We start from the raw sequence: 21,359 nt of genomic DNA, 5'->3' as shown, positions 1-21,359 counted from the left end.
TTTTCATTTCTATTTTCCTCCTTTGACTGGAAATTCTTCTTGTCAGTAATTAGTTTTGTGCTCAGTAACCAATTAGGTTACTTGTTCTTTTTCTGCCAAGTGCGTATGCAAAGCTTTTGTATGTGTGTACTTAGATGATAAACTGTTTCTCTACAGCTGCTATAAATTGCACCCAGATAAAGAATAATTTAGAAAATTGCTGAGAATCAGTTGTTCTCTAATAGTGTAGCATCTTTCTTCAAGAAAAACATATGAAGGATTTCTGTCCTGCTGGCTATCCTTATGAAAAACTGCTAAAATCTCCTTGCTATCAGTAGACAGTAGGAAACTAATCAATCATTTGAGAAACATTTGTGGCTTCTTATGGTTCCTGACCACTGAGCTAAACCTAGGGATAAGGTGATGAATGAGACAGTCTTGCCTTTTAAGAACACTCAAATTTAGTGAAAAGGGCATATTAATTTAATTAACCAAATGACATTATTCAACAAATCATAAGAAAGGTATGCATGTGAACATAGATAAACTCACACATATAAATGTACATATACACACATGCATTATTACAGAATAAAACGGTAAGTGTTCTATCAAATGTATGCCCTGAGCATCAAGGAAGAGTCAAAGGGCAGCTTCTTTGAGGATGAACAGTAGCCAGGTTAATTTCTCTCTTAATGTATAGAAAACAGAATGTGCAGTGTATATCCTGGAGGGAAATTTCACATGGTGAAAAACTCACTATGATATAGAAGAATTAACAAGTAAAAAGAGAACAATCTAAGGCAGAAAAAGTCAGAATTTTTGCAAAAATGCAAAACAGACCAATTGGAAGCCAGTGTCCTCAACTCAAAAACAGTGGGTTGTTCCTAAGGATCAGTTTACTGTAGTTTTGAGTGAAAGTTTCTGGTTTCTTTAATGTGTCACTTACTTTATACAAAACACAAAGTTAAGATATGATTACCATGTATCTTTGACTTGATAATTCTTTTTCTTTTTAAGAGAGATTTTCCCTATAGGGTGCATGTGTTCACCAGAGAGACCGAAAGCGAGAAATCATCCCCCAGAGGGGATGCCACACCACAATCCCTTCTCCTTCATTCTCTTCCTGGGATCTTGGACACGCATGCACATGTGTCCGGCATGAGTTTTAAGCTGCTGGGTCCAGGACTGGAACCGTGGTCGACTATGTGGGAGTCCAGTGACATAACCATTATGCCATCTGCTGGTCCCTAATTTGGTAATTTAAACAGTGGCTTTTTATACACTGAAATTATTATGTGACATATTTTTCATGAAATGCTTTTGTCAATTTTTCCCCCATTATCCTAGTGTGTTTATTGTCTTCAAAGACCAAGACAAACATCCTTTGCCTTAGCACTTACCTCGGTAGGACTAAACAGAAAACAAATAAATGGCTAGTAGATGAAACACTATGACCTCAAATGGCTGTAAAATCTATGAGACACAAATTCCTATGCCATAGGACAATTTCAAAATGTTAAATGTTTAAAATAAAATTCTTATCCATAAAGGACCTCTAGGGTATTGAAAATAATTTTTTTTTCTGCCTGAATTCCATTACAACAATAAAGGCCATGTTTAAAAGGCCAGAGTGTTCCTTTTAGAGGAGGTGACTCTGCGATTAGCTGTGAATACAAAAACAGCATGTGCAGCCCTCCCGTTTGGAGAAGAGTGGTTAGCTGCAGGCACCGTGAACTAATTACATGGCTGTGCTTTACCCACCAGACATTTGGTTAACCACAGGGCATCTTTGGATACTCCTGGGGCACTCCTGCCCTGACATTGTTCAGGTGAAGCAAAGGCCATAGGAATCAGAATAGAAATTAGAATCTTGATTATCTTCTTTTCTAAATTTTTATTTTCAGACACAAAGGGAAATAGATATAAATGTATGCTTAAAGGACATGACAGCGTGTATAAATAGAAACTGCTAGGAGTACTACTAAATAATTGAATGCCAACTTCAATAGCCATCTTTTCCCTCAGGGAAGGAAAGAAGCTGAGGGGTCGAGGGGGAGTGAGCATGTGCTTCAGAGAGCGCTGAGAGATTCAGAATCAGGAGAACCCCAGTGGCTTGGACAAGCTCAGTGCTTTCGGAACTGCTGTGTGATTAGTGTAGACACCGAGACATGTGGTCACAGTGGGGAATTAATTACCTGTAGGAAACCACCTCATGCCCGTGACCTGGATTCCTAACGGGGCTGTATGCTGGGCACTTCCCTCACCATGAGCCCTCCAGATGGCACCCTGCAACAACGTTCTCTTTCTCTGCACTGGTGCCAGTGGGGAGAAGTTAGGATTCTCAAACCCTTAACATGTATCAGTATTTGTTTTAGCAATCAGACTTTCTGCCAGATAATCAGCATCTCCAAATGGCCTCTACTGGCCCCTTCTTGAGCTCTTGTTCTTCCTGTTATTTAAGCCAGAATACCAGTCACTTTCATCACAGGAACACTCCACAAACCCAGATTATCTATGTATTCTTGATTCCAGTGATTGTAGTGGATTTAATTAAAAAAAAAAACAAATTGATAGAACTTTCAATAATGAGGCAATTAAAGGGCTTTCTAGTTCCCAATCATGAGTATAAATGTCATGGTAATGTTATTTAAGTGTTTTGACTGAACCCAGAAAAACACTGTCAACCAAGAATGATACTGAAAGCTGAGATACAATAACACCTAACTGCAGTTGGGGCAATACACCAAACCAAGTGACATTAAAACCCCAAGTTCACAATTCAGCTGGACAGCATTTGCCGAAGTTACGGATCACATGCGTGACTAACCGATAGTGTGACAATGTTCCCATCTGTCTTTCCTGTGCATATGACCCACAGGACCAGAGCCACCCCTGAGGTGAGCGGCGGGATGTTTAGAACCTGGGATACACTGTACAGGAGTGATCAAAGGAATCTACTTCTCAATATCATGCTGACTGCAGCAGCCAACTGTCATGGCAGGATGAGAGAGTACTCTTAGCAATGAGCAAATGCAGTGAAGGACGCAGATTCTAGAAAACAGGCCTTTGAGCATATGTTAGTAATAATGACTAATGAGTTTCATTTATCTTAGAGAAAGTTTATTGGGCAACGTGTCTTAAGAAAAACAGTGCCAAATAAAATGCATTCAGTTTCTGAGAGGCGGTGGAAGCTCACTCTGGTCTTGGATGCTATGCATTTGAGCAGGTACTAGCTGTGGTAGCAGGAGTTAAAGGGCAATACTTTCCATCTTCCAAGACTACTAAGGGAATATGTCATTAAAGTAAAAAACAAAAACAACAAGCTCTCTCCTACAGCACTCTCGTTTTGGCCATCTCCTGCTCGGCTGCCGTTCTAATTGGACTTGAAGTGCTGCCTCCAGGAAAGTGACTCAAGAACCAGCTGGAGCAGAATGCAAATGAGCTGGTGGGGGAGGGAGCCCAGGGGAGAGAAGAGGATAGAAGAAGAAAAACAAAATTAAGGAGGAAAGGAGAAGAGGGGAACAGAGACCCACCTGAGGGTAGCCTACCACATTTTTAATAAGAGCAGGTCCAAGTATATCACTGTGTTTTCATTTCCAAACGCTGCCTGTGACCCTAGTAAGGGGCAAGGAACACACTACTCATATACAAGTCTCTTTAAGCTCACCTGTAAACAAAAACATCAAAATGTACAGGTGCCTAAGAATGAAGCTGAAATAAAAATGCAAAAAAGCAGGAAGAGCCGTATTGATGGTAACATTCAATTTTCCCTTTTCAGGCTGTGAAGACCTAAGAGGCAAAGGAAGCAGTTCTACAGTGGTCTTGTGGCCTCAAGCATATCATTTGCAGATGAAAATGACTAACTGCTGGATCAATTAAAATGCAAACAGCCTGGCTCTGGAAAGCTTCAGGTTGCTACCTGCTCCCCTCTGTAGCCTGTCGGGTCTGAGGGAGCAACTGATGACCATTACCCTCCTGTGAGCAGTCCACCCAGGTCCTTCCTGCAGCACAGGAATAATGAGCCAAGACGCTGAGCCAAGACGTGCTCTCGGACACACACAGGAATAAACAGTAACATTTATCTTCATAAGCTGGGAGGATCTGGTCAACCATTATGAAGAATCCATTTAAGTAACTATTTAGACGAGAAAAACCAACAGTTTTGAAAGACTTAAAAAAATGATTCTACTCTTGACATGCTATATAAATAATAATCATCTGTTTCTTTTTAATTTGCCGGGAGATGTGTGCAATTCACTAGGAAGAGAGAAAAAAAGAGAAAGAGAAAGCGCCTCATTCCCATGGGGGATGGTCATACCCCCATCCCTTCTCTTCCAATTCTCCCTTCTTTTGGGGTTTTGGGATTTGGGGCAGTCACAGACATGCACCCTGTGTGCTTCTCAAACTGCCGCATAGGATACTTGAACCGTGCAGTTTGCCATGTGGGGTCCAGTCATCTTAACCACCATGTCACTGGCTGGCCCCATCTCTGTTTCTGAATGTTTTAATGAAAATATATGTTTGGATAATAATGTGAGATTGTCTTATTCAGGAATAGATCCTGTATTGCTAGTTATATCAATACTTAATAAATAAGTGAATTTTAGAAGATAGGTATGTTCAGGATAGTTCTTCTTCGTCTCTGATACTATTAAAATGCTCTAAAAAACCTAAAGGAAAAATGCTCTAAGAAACCTAAAGAAAAAAATCATTTTAAAGAGCTGATTAAAATTCTGCCATTTTAATGTAACTCTACCTCACACATATCAGAGACCTTGGAATGATTTCAAAGCTAGCTACAGGCAAGAAATGTACTCTACTCAGTGGAAGGAGACCAAACCATCAGACTCTATACTTCTCTGGCCCACCATCCCTCTAGGTGAGTTTAGAAGCACTATCCTGGTGGGCTGGCAGGTGGCACAGTTGTTGGGATGCTGGCTTACACATGACCAACAGTGTTGAGTTCAAGTCTCAGATTTGGCAGTTTGGTTTTTCTGTCTGACTCTTTCTGTGGTCAAATTTAAAAATTAATTAATCAATTAATCTAATTAAATTAATAATTCATTAAAAATAATTCTTAAAAAAAACCCACTATCTTGAAAAGTCAACCTGCCACTAAGGTATTACAGATATGTAGGAGTTATTTCTCTTTACATGATTATAAGCAGCCCCCTTTCCATGGCTTGAAACATTATTTTATCATCTATGTTATTTTCCAGCAAGATAATCAACTACTGTTTTGTTTTTCTTTTGGTTTTTGTCATAGGGTGCGTGCACTCGAGATACAGAGAGAAACGAGAGGGAAAGTGAGAAATCACACCCAGGGGGAATGGCCACGCCACAATTCCTTCTCCATTCTTCCCTCCTAGGATTTTGGGCATGTACACACATGTGCCTGGTGTGATTTTCTTTTTATTTTTTAAACATTACTTATTTAATTTTATTATTTATTTTCATCTTATCTTTTTTTTTTTGAGAGAGAGATTTTTGTTATAGGGCACATGTGCTTGCTGGAGAGACAGAAGGAGACAGAGAGACAGAAAGTGAGAAAACACCTCCCAGGGGGGATGGCCACACTTCGATCTCTTCTCTTCCATTCTACTCTTGGGATCCTGGGCACTCATGCACATGCACTCACCTGGCCTGAGTTTTAAACTGCTGGTACTCAAATCACAGTTAACTACATGGGAGTCCAGCAATGTACCCATTTCGCCATCTGCTTGTCCCTTATTTATTTTTTTAATTTGACCAGAGAGAGAAAAAGAGATGGGGGAAAGTGAGAAAGCAAGCAGCCAGGTCCACGTCTTGAACCATAGTTGGACATGTGAAAGTCTAGCACCTTAACCACCATGCCATCTACTGGTCCACAATCAACTACTCTTACCAACAGTGACCTAGTGGGCTAGTAAACAGGGAAAAAAGGTGATACCATGTAAAAATTAGAAATGTTGGGACCAGCAGGTGGCGTGGTGGTTAAGGCGCTGGACACTCCCATAGGGCCTAGGTTAGCTGCAGGCACCGTGAACTAATTACATGGCTGTGCTTTACCCACCAGACATTTGGTTAACCACAGGGCATCTTTGGATACTCCTGGGGCACTCCTGCCCTGACATTGTTCAGGTGAAGCAAAGGCCATAGGAATCAGAATAGAAATTAGAATCTTGATTATCTTCTTTTCTAAATTTTTATTTTCAGACACAAAGGGAAATAGATATAAATGTATGCTTAAAGGACATGACAGCGTGTATAAATAGAAACTGCTAGGAGTACTACTAAATAATTGAATGCCAACTTCAATAGCCATCTTTTCCCTCAGGGAAGGAAAGAAGCTGAGGGGTCGAGGGGGAGTGAGCATGTGCTTCAGAGAGCGCTGAGAGATTCAGAATCAGGAGAACCCCAGTGGCTTGGACAAGCTCAGTGCTTTCGGAACTGCTGTGTGATTAGTGTAGACACCGAGACATGTGGTCACAGTGGGGAATTAATTACCTGTAGGAAACCACCTCATGCCCGTGACCTGGATTCCTAACGGGGCTGTATGCTGGGCACTTCCCTCACCATGAGCCCTCCAGATGGCACCCTGCAACAACGTTCTCTTTCTCTGCACTGGTGCCAGTGGGGAGAAGTTAGGATTCTCAAACCCTTAACATGTATCAGTATTTGTTTTAGCAATCAGACTTTCTGCCAGATAATCAGCATCTCCAAATGGCCTCTACTGGCCCCTTCTTGAGCTCTTGTTCTTCCTGTTATTTAAGCCAGAATACCAGTCACTTTCATCACAGGAACACTCCACAAACCCAGATTATCTATGTATTCTTGATTCCAGTGATTGTAGTGGATTTAATTAAAAAAAAAAACAAATTGATAGAACTTTCAATAATGAGGCAATTAAAGGGCTTTCTAGTTCCCAATCATGAGTATAAATGTCATGGTAATGTTATTTAAGTGTTTTGACTGAACCCAGAAAAACACTGTCAACCAAGAATGATACTGAAAGCTGAGATACAATAACACCTAACTGCAGTTGGGGCAATACACCAAACCAAGTGACATTAAAACCCCAAGTTCACAATTCAGCTGGACAGCATTTGCCGAAGTTACGGATCACATGCGTGACTAACCGATAGTGTGACAATGTTCCCATCTGTCTTTCCTGTGCATATGACCCACAGGACCAGAGCCACCCCTGAGGTGAGCGGCGGGATGTTTAGAACCTGGGATACACTGTACAGGAGTGATCAAAGGAATCTACTTCTCAATATCATGCTGACTGCAGCAGCCAACTGTCATGGCAGGATGAGAGAGTACTCTTAGCAATGAGCAAATGCAGTGAAGGACGCAGATTCTAGAAAACAGGCCTTTGAGCATATGTTAGTAATAATGACTAATGAGTTTCATTTATCTTAGAGAAAGTTTATTGGGCAACGTGTCTTAAGAAAAACAGTGCCAAATAAAATGCATTCAGTTTCTGAGAGGCGGTGGAAGCTCACTCTGGTCTTGGATGCTATGCATTTGAGCAGGTACTAGCTGTGGTAGCAGGAGTTAAAGGGCAATACTTTCCATCTTCCAAGACTACTAAGGGAATATGTCATTAAAGTAAAAAACAAAAACAACAAGCTCTCTCCTACAGCACTCTCGTTTTGGCCATCTCCTGCTCGGCTGCCGTTCTAATTGGACTTGAAGTGCTGCCTCCAGGAAAGTGACTCAAGAACCAGCTGGAGCAGAATGCAAATGAGCTGGTGGGGGAGGGAGCCCAGGGGAGAGAAGAGGATAGAAGAAGAAAAACAAAATTAAGGAGGAAAGGAGAAGAGGGGAACAGAGACCCACCTGAGGGTAGCCTACCACATTTTTAATAAGAGCAGGTCCAAGTATATCACTGTGTTTTCATTTCCAAACGCTGCCTGTGACCCTAGTAAGGGGCAAGGAACACACTACTCATATACAAGTCTCTTTAAGCTCACCTGTAAACAAAAACATCAAAATGTACAGGTGCCTAAGAATGAAGCTGAAATAAAAATGCAAAAAAGCAGGAAGAGCCGTATTGATGGTAACATTCAATTTTCCCTTTTCAGGCTGTGAAGACCTAAGAGGCAAAGGAAGCAGTTCTACAGTGGTCTTGTGGCCTCAAGCATATCATTTGCAGATGAAAATGACTAACTGCTGGATCAATTAAAATGCAAACAGCCTGGCTCTGGAAAGCTTCAGGTTGCTACCTGCTCCCCTCTGTAGCCTGTCGGGTCTGAGGGAGCAACTGATGACCATTACCCTCCTGTGAGCAGTCCACCCAGGTCCTTCCTGCAGCACAGGAATAATGAGCCAAGACGCTGAGCCAAGACGTGCTCTCGGACACACACAGGAATAAACAGTAACATTTATCTTCATAAGCTGGGAGGATCTGGTCAACCATTATGAAGAATCCATTTAAGTAACTATTTAGACGAGAAAAACCAACAGTTTTGAAAGACTTAAAAAAATGATTCTACTCTTGACATGCTATATAAATAATAATCATCTGTTTCTTTTTAATTTGCCGGGAGATGTGTGCAATTCACTAGGAAGAGAGAAAAAAAGAGAAAGAGAAAGCGCCTCATTCCCATGGGGGATGGTCATACCCCCATCCCTTCTCTTCCAATTCTCCCTTCTTTTGGGGTTTTGGGATTTGGGGCAGTCACAGACATGCACCCTGTGTGCTTCTCAAACTGCCGCATAGGATACTTGAACCGTGCAGTTTGCCATGTGGGGTCCAGTCATCTTAACCACCATGTCACTGGCTGGCCCCATCTCTGTTTCTGAATGTTTTAATGAAAATATATGTTTGGATAATAATGTGAGATTGTCTTATTCAGGAATAGATCCTGTATTGCTAGTTATATCAATACTTAATAAATAAGTGAATTTTAGAAGATAGGTATGTTCAGGATAGTTCTTCTTCGTCTCTGATACTATTAAAATGCTCTAAAAAACCTAAAGGAAAAATGCTCTAAGAAACCTAAAGAAAAAAATCATTTTAAAGAGCTGATTAAAATTCTGCCATTTTAATGTAACTCTACCTCACACATATCAGAGACCTTGGAATGATTTCAAAGCTAGCTACAGGCAAGAAATGTACTCTACTCAGTGGAAGGAGACCAAACCATCAGACTCTATACTTCTCTGGCCCACCATCCCTCTAGGTGAGTTTAGAAGCACTATCCTGGTGGGCTGGCAGGTGGCACAGTTGTTGGGATGCTGGCTTACACATGACCAACAGTGTTGAGTTCAAGTCTCAGATTTGGCAGTTTGGTTTTTCTGTCTGACTCTTTCTGTGGTCAAATTTAAAAATTAATTAATCAATTAATCTAATTAAATTAATAATTCATTAAAAATAATTCTTAAAAAAAACCCACTATCTTGAAAAGTCAACCTGCCACTAAGGTATTACAGATATGTAGGAGTTATTTCTCTTTACATGATTATAAGCAGCCCCCTTTCCATGGCTTGAAACATTATTTTATCATCTATGTTATTTTCCAGCAAGATAATCAACTACTGTTTTGTTTTTCTTTTGGTTTTTGTCATAGGGTGCGTGCACTCGAGATACAGAGAGAAACGAGAGGGAAAGTGAGAAATCACACCCAGGGGGAATGGCCACGCCACAATTCCTTCTCCATTCTTCCCTCCTAGGATTTTGGGCATGTACACACATGTGCCTGGTGTGATTTTCTTTTTATTTTTTAAACATTACTTATTTAATTTTATTATTTATTTTCATCTTATCTTTTTTTTTTTTGAGAGAGAGATTTTTGTTATAGGGCACATGTGCTTGCTGGAGAGACAGAAGGAGACAGAGAGACAGAAAGTGAGAAAACACCTCCCAGGGGGGATGGCCACACTTCGATCTCTTCTCTTCCATTCTACTCTTGGGATCCTGGGCACTCATGCACATGCACTCACCTGGCCTGAGTTTTAAACTGCTGGTACTCAAATCACAGTTAACTACATGGGAGTCCAGCAATGTACCCATTTCGCCATCTGCTTGTCCCTTATTTATTTTTTTAATTTGACCAGAGAGAGAAAAAGAGATGGGGGAAAGTGAGAAAGCAAGCAGCCAGGTCCACGTCTTGAACCATAGTTGGACATGTGAAAGTCTAGCACCTTAACCACCATGCCATCTACTGGTCCACAATCAACTACTCTTACCAACAGTGACCTAGTGGGCTAGTAAACAGGGAAAAAAGGTGATACCATGTAAAAATTAGAAATGTTGGGACCAGCAGGTGGCGTGGTGGTTAAGGCGCTGGACACTCCCATAGGGCCTAGCACAGTTCAAGTCCTGGACTTGTTGGCTTGCTTTCTTACTTTCCTCTCTCCTCTCTCTGTGTCTCTCTCTGGTCAAATTAAACTGAATGAATGAATAAATAAATAAATCTTTAAAAAAATTAGAAATGTTGCTTTATTATAGAATACACTAAGTTAACTTTGAAATATCAAAGATAAGGATGATTATTTTGTTAGATACAAAGAAAAACATCTTTGAAAAGTTTACAAAGCATTTAAAAGTTATCTTTAACTTTCCTTTTTTTAAAAACCTATTAGGTTTGAGTAGGCTTACTTCTCTTCATGATACAATTCATATTGATGAATACATATTCATTTGCCTATTTAATAGATAATATTGAGGCTAAAACAGTTTTCCCTGGGTGATAACTCATTAATTTACCTGTGCAAAATCAGCAGCGAGTCGCATTTTCCCACCTTCACCAAGAGTTCTTATGAGACTGGCATTACGGATGAAAAGTTCGATTGCTCTTTGGGCAATAGCTTCAGTGTTGTCAAAGACAAAATCCAAGCACTCAAAGTGTTTAAAATAGTCATTCATAACTCTGGCAATAAAACCTTGTAGCTCCTTCATGTACAGAGAACAAGGAATATCAGGCTTTCCTGAGCTGGGTAATGACCTGTAAAAGAAAAAAGGCATTTTCAGTAGTACCAGTGTACTCTGATCTCCCCCCCGCCCCGGCTATTATTTCATTCCAGCACAGTTTTTCTCCTTAATAGTATAAAAGGCATCATTTATTTTTTGCTAAATGTTAAACAGCATAGAGCAATATTTAAATTTATTTTAAAGACTCTTCTCAGAAGCTAGGAGAATTAATTGAAAAAAATTTTAGAATCCATTTACCTAAAGATTATTAAGAATGAAACAGACAACCATCTGTCTTGGATGAATCATACAAGTGCCATATGCACTCTCTGGCCCCTTGAGGTCCCTCCCAGACTTACAACTCTGCATCCACTCAGTTTGCTTGGTAAGTGAATGCATCAATAACGGATCCTGAAATAGCATTTTTACACTTCGCAATGGCAGAAAATGCTGCCTTCCCCAAACAAATTCTTGGCAAAGACATCTCCACTCTTGCTCTATTTAAGCAGATCAGTCCAGTAACAGAATTCTGACTGTGGAACTGGTTATGTAACAATACACATGGTATGCAATTTCCCCCCCTCAAATGATGAGGTTTGGAAAAGCTTTAATTTGGATCAACAGATGATGCCAGCTGATGCTCCATGAACTACTATTTATAATTTATAAATGTTTATAATTGCCCTTTAAGGACTATATAAAAAGAATGTGAAATATTTATAGGAAGAAGAATTATACCAAAATCAGAAACCACCTGACATTGTCTAATAGATGAGATCATTGGCTACAGAATGCTGAATCTTCAAAAAGCAAGTGAAATGTTTTCATATTCTAAGAATGATGCAGAGAAATTGGTAACAGTCTAGATAAGAACAGATCTGACTAAAATGCCTAGAGCAGAAGAACGAGCAGAACTTAATTACCTTGAAATACAGGAATGGCCACAATAAATAGTATGCTAACCAGAGGTCCTCCACTTCCCGAAGCAGGTAAAATAGAGAAGGCAGGCTATGTTCCACCAGGAAGGGTTTGTACAGAAGTATAAGAAAGGACATCCTAGCAGTGGCAAGGCCATTGGGGAGTGCACGATAGAACATTTTTTTCTGACATCAGGAGGTGGAATGCCTCCAGCTTTGTTCTTTTTGCTCAAGAGTACCTTGGATATTCAGGGATTTTGTGGTTTCATATGAAGTACAGGACTACCTTTCTATTTCTGTGAAAAATGGCTCTGGAATTTTTGTAGGGACTGTACTGAATCTGGAGATTGCTTTGGGTAGAATGGACAATTGAACAATATTAATAAATCATGACATATTTTTCTGTCTTTCTATGCAAAAATGTGTCATGACTTTTCTGATGACCTAATAATTCTTCCAATCTGTGAATGTGAAGTATCTTCTAATTTATTTGTGTTTTCAATTTCTTAATTTCCTTCATGAGTGTTGTACAGTTTTATAGTGTACAGAACTTCCATTTCCTTGAAATTTATTTATTTATTTATTTATTTATTTATTTATGTAGGTAGGTAGGTAGGTAGGTTAAGTAGGTAGGTATAATTCTTTGGTTTATTGTAAATGGAATTGCTGTCCTGATTTCTTCTTTGGGTAGTTCATTCTTCCTGTATAAAAACACTAGTAGTGATTTTTTTTTTTTTTTTGAGAGGTTTTTGCTATAGGGCATGTGCACTCGCCAGACAGAGAAAGAGACAGAAAGAGAGAAATCACCCCCCAAGGGGGGATGGCCACGCCACAATCCCTTCTCCTTCATTTTCCTCTCGGGATCCTGGGCACGCACGCAAATGTTCCTGGCGTGAGTTTAAGCGACTGGGTCTGGGACTCAAACCGTGGTTGACTACATGGGAGTCCAGCGACATAGCCATTATGCTAACTTCTGGTCCCGGGACATAACTCTCTTGTAAGCTGAGAAGCATCGACACCTAATTTCTTTGAGGGTTTTTGTTTTAAAAGCATGTTGAATTTTGTCAAATGCATTTCCACATTTAATGAGATGCACATAGGATTTTTGTCCTTCACTCTAAATGTGATGTATTATTATTTTTTTAAAGAATTATTTTATTTAACTTTATTTATTATTATCATTATTATTTTCCAGTTTGATCAGAGAGAGACAGAGAGAGAGAGAGGAAGTGAGAAAGCAAGCCACCAGGTCTGAGACTTGAACCGTGGTCGGCCATGTGGGAGTCCAGAGCCTTTCACCACCATGCCACTTGCTGGCCCCAATGTGATGTATTATTGATTTGTATATGTTGACCCATCTTTCATTCCAGAGATAAAACCCAATTAATCATGGTGATTGATCCTTTTAATGTGCTGTTCAGTTTGGTTTGCTAGTATTTTGTTGAGAATTTCTGACTATTTTCATAGGAATATTGCCCTGTAATTTTCTTTCCGGTAGTGTCTTTGTCTGGCTCTCGTATCAAGGTAATTTTGGCTTTAGAAAAACATTTCAAAAGGTTTTTTGCTTGATTTTTAAGGAGACTTAGAAAAGGAATGGCATTAGTTCTTTTTTAAATGTCTGGTAGAATTCACTCATGACACCATCGGGTTTTGGACTTTTCTTTGTGGGAAACATTTTATTACCGATTCAATGTCCTTATTCCATTATTGGTCTGTTCAGATTGTCTGCTTCTTCTTGATTCATTATTAACAGGTTACATGCGTCTCAGAACCTCTGAACACTTTTACATAATGACTACATCTGTATACCTATTAACTGTGTACAAAAGTTCCCTTTTCTCCACATCCTCAAACATTTATCTTTTGTCTTTTTGATAACAGTCATTCTGAAGGGTATGATTTTTCTCTAGGTCATATAATTTGTTGGTATATAATAAGTTGTTCTTAGTAATCTTTTATGAACCTTTGTTTTAATGTCTCCTTTATCCATTTCTTTTTTTTTTTTTGGAGAGGTTTTTGCTATAGGGCGCGTGCGCTCGTCAGACAGACAGAGGCAGAAAGACAGAAAGCGAGAAACCACCTCCTAGGGGGGATGGCCATGCCACAATCCCTGCTCCTCGATTCTCCTCTCGGGATCTTGGGCACGCACGCACATGCGCCCAGTGTGAGTTTTAAGTCACCGGGTCTGGGACGCTAACCTCAGTCGACTACGTGGGAGTCCAGCGACATAGCCATTACGCTAACTGCTGGTCCCTCCTTTATCCATTTCTGATTTTGAGTTTTCTCTCTTTTTTTCTTAGTCAAAAGCTTGCTGATATTTGTGGGGTTTTTTTGGGGGGGCAGGGGGTTTGGAGAGGTTTTTGCCATAGGGTGCGTGAGCTAACCAGACAGACAGAGACAGAGAAACAAAAAGCGAGAAATCACCCCCTAGGAGGGATGGCCACACCGTAATCCCTTCTCCTCCGTTCTCCTCTCGGGATCTTGGGCACGCACACACATGCGCCCGGCGTGAGTTTTAAGCCACCGGGTCTGGGACGTGAACCGCAGTCAACTACATAGGAATCCAGCGACATAGCCATTACGCTAACTGCTGGTCCCAAAAGCTTGTTGATTTTTGAAAAAACTCCTTTTTTTTTTTTTTTCCTGCTGTTTTCCTGGTCTCTTATTTTATTTATTTCTGCTCTCGTCCTGTCATTTCCTCCCTTGTGCTAACTTGGGGCTTAGTTTGTTCTTTTTTATTTCTACTACTAGTTCCTTGAAGTATTTTGTTATTTATCTGTACTCTTTCTTGTTTTTTTGATATAAAAATTCATTACTATAAATTTCTCTTTTAGAATTGCTTTTACTGTATTCTGTAAGTTTTGATATGTTGTGTTTCCTTTTCAACTGGCTCCAGATATTTTTTGATTTCCTTTCTGATTTCTTCTGTGATTCTTTGGTTGTTCAGGACCTTGTTGTTTAACATCCACATATTTGTGAATATTCCAAGATTTCTCACATTTGAATCAATTAGCTACGCCAAGGAGACAATTACATTTTAAGTTTTGTCTAATTTGGAAAGAAACACATTGGTCATGCTAAATAAATTTCAAATACCAGAAAGTTGTACTGAGAATTACTTTTTAAATAGCAATTTTGTAACCATACTACATAGAATTTTGGCCTATAAAGTAAACCCGATTTATCTTTTCTCCCTAAAATAGGTACAGATAGCTTAGAAGGGCAGACATTCACGCTCATCTTTCCAATCATACCTGGGAGCTAGCCCTAATGTAAAGGTGATTCCTACTTTAATTTAATCCAACTTTACCTTATATTTCATATAAGACATATATATATATATAAAATGACACAACAGAATTATTAATAATAAGGTTCTCTAAAGTGGGCAAATTACTGCCATGGGAACAATACTTTAAAAAAAAAAAAAAAAAAAAAAAAAAAATTTTCTAGGGCAAGAAAGAAAAATGTTCTAGGGACCAGCAGTTAGCATAATGGCTATGTCGCTGGACTCCCATGTAGTCGACTGCAGTTCGCGTCCCGGATCCAGTGGCTTAAAACTCACACCAGGAGCGTGTGCGTGCGTGCCAAGATCCTGAGAGAAGAAATGGAAGAGAAGGGATTGCGGCGTGGCCATCCCCCCAGAGGGTGATTTCTCACTTGCTGTCTTTCTGTCTGTCTCTGTCTGTCTGGTGAGTGCACATGCCCTATAGCAAAAACACCTCTCCAAAAAAAAAGAAAAAAAAGAAAAATGTTCCAACTCCTATCTCCTATACTGCTTACACATGAAAAATGATTCTGAGTAGAATCTCAGATATCTGACGTATATCTACTAAGTTGAAATATAGTCACCAAAAGCCATCTGGGGAAAAAAATAAGAACAATGTTATGCCTTAAAATTATGCTTCATAACTCATTGCAACCTATCAGTTAAAGAACCAGTGTTGCTTACTAGTATTTAAACAAACTAATAAAAACATCTATTTGGGAAATCAATGTTCAGTTATTAACGTCTCATGTGTTACCTATAGCCATGCACGAGACAGAGCTTACCAATTAAATCACTAAGCTACATAACTATTCCCTTATTATTATTATTATTATTATTTAATTGCCAGATGCTGCATGTGTTAGCCAAGGAGAGACAGACAGACAGAAGAGGGAAATGGAGAAAGCACCCTCAATGGGGCATGGTCATGCTGCAATCCCTTCTATTTATCTATTCTGTCACTGTTTGGAACATGCATACACACATGCCAAGAGTGTTTTCGAGCTGCAAGGTTCTGGACTTGAACCATGCAGTCGGACATCTGGAGTCTGAGTCCTTTAATAACTAGGCCAGAAAGGCTGGTGCTAAGCATTCTTATATGATAAGTCTTTAAAAATTATCTTGTCATGATTTTGTTATTCGGAGACATTCAAGATTGCTCTAACTGGGACTTCAGATCACTTTTTTTTTTTTAATGCCAGAGAGCATGTGCCTGCACATGCACACAAGTGTGCCATATATAGAGAGGAGAAGGTACCTCCCCCACCCATGGGGTTTGATCATGCCACGGTCCTTCTTCCTCCAGGTCTCCATCCTGTCAGGAGCCTGGGTGCACACACTCACCATGATTTTTGCAGCCACCAGGACTGAGATTCAAACCTTAGCTGGCCAAGTGGGATCCAGCTTACACTGTGCAGTGCCTAAACACTGTGCTAAGGACCGGCCCTCAGATTACTTTGGAAGAAATGTAGTTTCCTCCCAATTAGTATTCAGCAGTTTTAGATCCCTATCTCCTATTGAATTCCTAATATAGCGTTTTTCGTAGAATTCACTTTCCCTTTTGTGTTTCGTATTACTATTCAAAATAGAGACTGGCCTTTGGATAAACATGATCTGAAAAATTAGACGCCAGTGATACAGCATTATTTTCCACCAATAGTTTTCATAGTGGCTGGAAGTTTAACAAAGCAGCTGTTCTTTTAAACAACATGCACATAAAGAGAACTAGGACAAGTCCAAAATAGTAACTATGTACAGACCTAGGAGTGTAAAACACAAATGTACATGCTACTGTTTGAATGTTTAGAGTTTCAGTCAAGTTTTAAAAGAAAATCACTCCAAGCATGTGCAAATAATTTTGTTTTCAAATTCTTCACAGACAGATTTCTAATTCTCTGAACTATACTTTATTCTATTTAAAAGGATTTCCATAAATGCTGCTTTAGTAACTATGATTATTATTCTCCAGATATATACGATACGGATGAGCAGTTCACAGATGAAACAGTGATGAAGTAAGACCGGGTGTTCATGGCTAGGTATGATATGACTAGATGTGATTGTCACAGAAACCTCAGAAGAGGTAGGGAAGATTCCTGTTGGAGTCAGTGGTTGGGCAGGAGATTGCCCTCAATACCAGAGCAGGATTCCAACTAGCACAGTGGGAGAGGCAGTACGTTTTATACAAGGAATACTATGACTATGCTGGAGGGTAATGAAGAGGCTGAAGTGGAGGTTGTTTGTGAAAAGAAAGGAAAAGATAAAATCAAAAAGGGAAGATACAAACTACCGAAGGCCCTCAAGTGACAAATGAGTCCCACAGACTCTTCTACACATCAGTAAGAAGAGAAAAATGATAAAAACAAGAGCTGAATATTTGTAATTTGTTAATGGGACTCACAAGGATGAAGTACAAGGCTGAAAGCCAAAGCCATCACAAAAGGAACAAGGCCCTAGATAACTGGGGCTTAGGGAATGGAAGTAGGAACAACAACAACAAAAAGGCAGATACGTTGGTGGCCAGAAGATGGCATGGTGATTGGGGTGCTAGACTCTCACATGGCCAACTGTGGTTTAAGTGCTGAACCTGGTGGCTTGCTTTCTCACTTTCTTTCTTTCTCTGTCTCTCTGTCTCTCTCTGTCTCTGGTGAGTGTATATGCCCTGTAGCAAATTGTAAAATAATAATAATGATAAATGAAATTAAATAAATAATTCTTTTTTAAAAAAGTTGTTACCCAGAAAAATCTTCCTGATGCATGGTGATGATTATGGCTTCTATTGCGTCTCCCACTGATGTCAGTAAGGGTTGCACAGCATTTCCCATAAGAGCATGAATTGTCTAAAAAGAAGGAAGAAAAAGAAGGACAAGGAAAATTAAAGAAAGCTAACACAAAGAAGTCTGAAATGTGAGAAACTGTGACGTTTTTTATAATATCGCAAATTCAGATTATGCAGTTAACAGAAATCTGCTCCTCTCCCTGGTTGGCGTCAGTAATGATCTTTAAAGCTTAAAATATATGGAACATGGCACTGAGAAACTTCAACTGCCCCACTCCTCTCATTTTTCAAAAGGTTCAGTGGTTAAATGAGCCCATGGAGAATGCAAGACATATGCCAAGAAGAGAGGTGTGGTCCCATTTATGAAGTGAAGATCAAATGAACACACTTAAAGTTTCTCAAAAGACTGAAGCAACATCCAAAATAATTCTTTAAAAATTGGAACAATGGGGGACTAGCAGGTGGCGTGGTGATTAAGGCACTGGACTCCCACATGATTGACCACAGTTCAAGTCCAAGACTCAGCAGCTTGAAACTCATGATGGGTGCGTGTGTGTGTGCATGCTCAAAATCCCCAGGGGAGAATGCAGGAGAAGGGATTGTAGTGTGGTCATCCCCCCGGGAGGTGATTTCTCACTTTTTGTTTATTTAGTGAACACACGCATCTTATAGAAAAGTCTTTCTTTCTCAAAAAAAGAAAAGAAAACAAAAGAAAAAAAAAACAGAAAAAAAAACTAAAAAAACCCCACAAAAATCCAACATTGTTTGCTTTTAAGAGTGAATAAAATAAACACATTGATGAGTCATACAGAGCAGAACCATTAGGTATTTGAAAAAGCATTAGGTTTCTGTTGACATTTCTACAACAGTGCCTCTCAACTGTTGGCAACTTTGCTCCCCAAGTAACATCAGATAGTATTTGGAGGTTTTGGTTTTTGTCTTTCTTTTTTTTTTTTTTCTAAGTTTTGCTATAAGGCATGTGCATTCTCCAGAAAGAGAGAGAGAAAATGAGAAATCACCTTTCCCAAGAGGGTGGCCACACCACAACCCCTTCTTTTCCAGTCTCCTCAGAATTTGAGCACATAAGCTCAGTGTAATTTTCAAGCTGCTGGGCCCAGGACTCAAACTGTACAGTTGGCCATGTGGGACCCAGTGCCTTGACCTTCATGCCACCTAATGGTCCTATTTGAGATAGTTTTCATTGTCATTACTAGGGAGAAAGAAGTTTGTTACTAGCAAAGTTCTAGTGGGTAAAGGATAGACATGTTGCTAAACATCCTACAGAATGCAGAAGAGCCCCTCTCCAATATCAAAGAATTATATAGCCTCAAATGTCAATAGTGCTATGGTTAAGAAACTGTTCTACATGGAGGTATAATTGTTGTTTAGTTTAGCCAAAACTCTGGGCCTTAATTATAAGATTTTTGTATGAAAATAATGACTCAGTAAATAAAATAAAAAATTTAAATATGCTTCAATAACGATTATATATAATGAAGATAGATGGCTTTGGATCATACAAATGATTAAAATCATTAAGAAAAGAAACAGAACCCTTCTTCATTAAATTCCTAAATGTCAACTGAAGCTCTTAATCTCTTATAAAAATAAATATGCTGTAGGGTCAGCCAAGTGGCACGGTGGTTAAGGCAGTTGGATTTCACATGGCCAACCTTGTAGTTTGAGTCCCAGATCTGGCAGTTTGAGAAACATGCCAGGTGCATGTGGCATGCATGCCCAAAATCTCAAAAGGAGAATGGAAGAGAGGGGATCGTGGTTTTGTCATCTCCCTTGGGATGCTTTCTAGCTTTCTCTATCTCCCTCTCTGCCTCCAGTAAGCACACACACCGTATAGCAAATTAAAACAAAACAAAACAAAACAAACAAAAAAAACAACACAAGTGCTTATAGGATTGAGTGTGTGTATATGTGTGTATATATATGTATGTATATAGCTCCTTGCATAAAGGAGCTAATAGTCTAGTAAAAACAGAGAAAAAGTTATAGTGAGAGATCTCCAATATATACTGAGGATCTAAAAAACAAAAGCTGTTGCCAGAGCTCAATTTCAAAGGAAAATAGGTAAGACTCAGGTGAAGAAGGGTGGGCCTAGGAGCACATCTGTTAAAAGGCGTAGGAACCTGGGCAAGTTGACACACCCAGGACACTGCAAAACACTCAGCACACACTGAGTCTAAGTGCCTGCATGTGTAAGAGAAAGAGAGACATCCAGAGATGTAGGTACTGGTACAGAAAGAAGTTGAGAATTTATCCTAAAGGAACCAGGAAACCAATGACGTGTTTTAAACAATGAAAGAATGTAATTAAAGGTTTGAATTTAGAGTGAAGCCATAGTGGACCACTGAGTAAGGCTGAGGCCACAGAGGAGGCCTGGGTTCAATTCCCAGAACAATCTGGTCAGGCCAGGTGTGGTGGTACACGCCTGTGATCGTAACTAACGGGGAGGCTGGGGCAGATCGTAATGGTGAGATCCTGACAAAAATATCTTTCTCTCTCTCTCCTCTCATCTATCTTCTCTTTCTCACTTAAAAAAGAAAGGTTCAGATTTAGAAAAAAAAATCAAAATAGTCTAGATAAATTTCAGAATTATCAGGCAAGAATCTCAGTGAGAAAAGACATAGAAGATCTAGATAGAACACACCAGGTTAATTCACCAAAAAAGACCATCTTCTAGGCCATAAAACAAGACCTAAGCACATACATGCAAAATACAAATACATATAAACAAAGAAAACACATACCATAAAATAAGAGTCAATTAATTTAAAAGGACTAAAATCATAGTGTGTTGTTTGATAACAGCATTAAACTAGAAATCAAGAACAATATGATATATATGAAAAATAAAAATAACGATAAGTTTTAAAAACACACTTCTAAATAATCCATGACTCAGAGGAGAAACAAGAAAATATTTCAAACTGAACGAAGATCAAAGTACAATATATCAAAACTACAGTGCTTAGAAAGAAATGTACAACCTTAAATGTTTATTTTTTGAGGATAAAAGGGCTAAAACCAATGATAGAGGGTCCCAAAAAATCTTTTAAAAAAGTAAAGAAAACCAAATAGAAAAAAAAAGGAAATAAAGGCCAAGTCCTGTGGCCTAGTGGATAAGGAAGCCAGATTCCACATGGCTGACTGTGGGCTTGAATCCTGGCCACACAGCTTGAAACACACACCAGGCATATGTGTGAGGCATATGTGTGTGTCTGCCCCAAATCCTGATAGGATGGAGAAGTGAGCAGAAGGGATTGTGGTGTGACCACACCCCTCTAAGGGGTGTTTTCTTCATCTGTCATTATCTTTCTCTGGTTAGTGCATGTGACTTATGGCAATTATTTAAAAATAAATAAATAAATAAAGGAAATTAAAAAAAGATAAAATCCTTTCAGGATTTTGAGCATGCACGCACATATGCCTGGCATGGTTTTCAAACTGCTGGGTCCAGGACTTTTTTTTTTTTTTTTTTTTTGAGGGAGATTTTTACTG

General features: G+C 39.3%; 1 protein-coding gene across 1 annotated transcript in view; it reads right to left on the bottom strand.

The window, feature by feature from the left end:
* COG5 (component of oligomeric golgi complex 5) overlaps nt 1-21,359 on the bottom strand; it is a 262,688-nt gene that overhangs the window by 22,363 nt on the left and 218,966 nt on the right. Inside the window, 2 exon segments of the mRNA XM_006161165.3 lie at nt 10,679-10,916; nt 17,804-17,907. Coding sequence (XP_006161227.1) covers nt 10,679-10,916; nt 17,804-17,907 — 342 coding nt within the window.

This window comes from Tupaia chinensis, unplaced genomic scaffold, assembly GCF_000334495.1.
Source record: "Tupaia chinensis unplaced genomic scaffold, TupChi_1.0 Scaffold138322_1, whole genome shotgun sequence".
NCBI classification, from domain to species: domain Eukaryota; kingdom Metazoa; phylum Chordata; class Mammalia; order Scandentia; family Tupaiidae; genus Tupaia; species Tupaia belangeri.
Note: the sequence above shows the minus strand (reverse complement) of the source record. Positions and strands in the feature narration are given on the sequence as shown.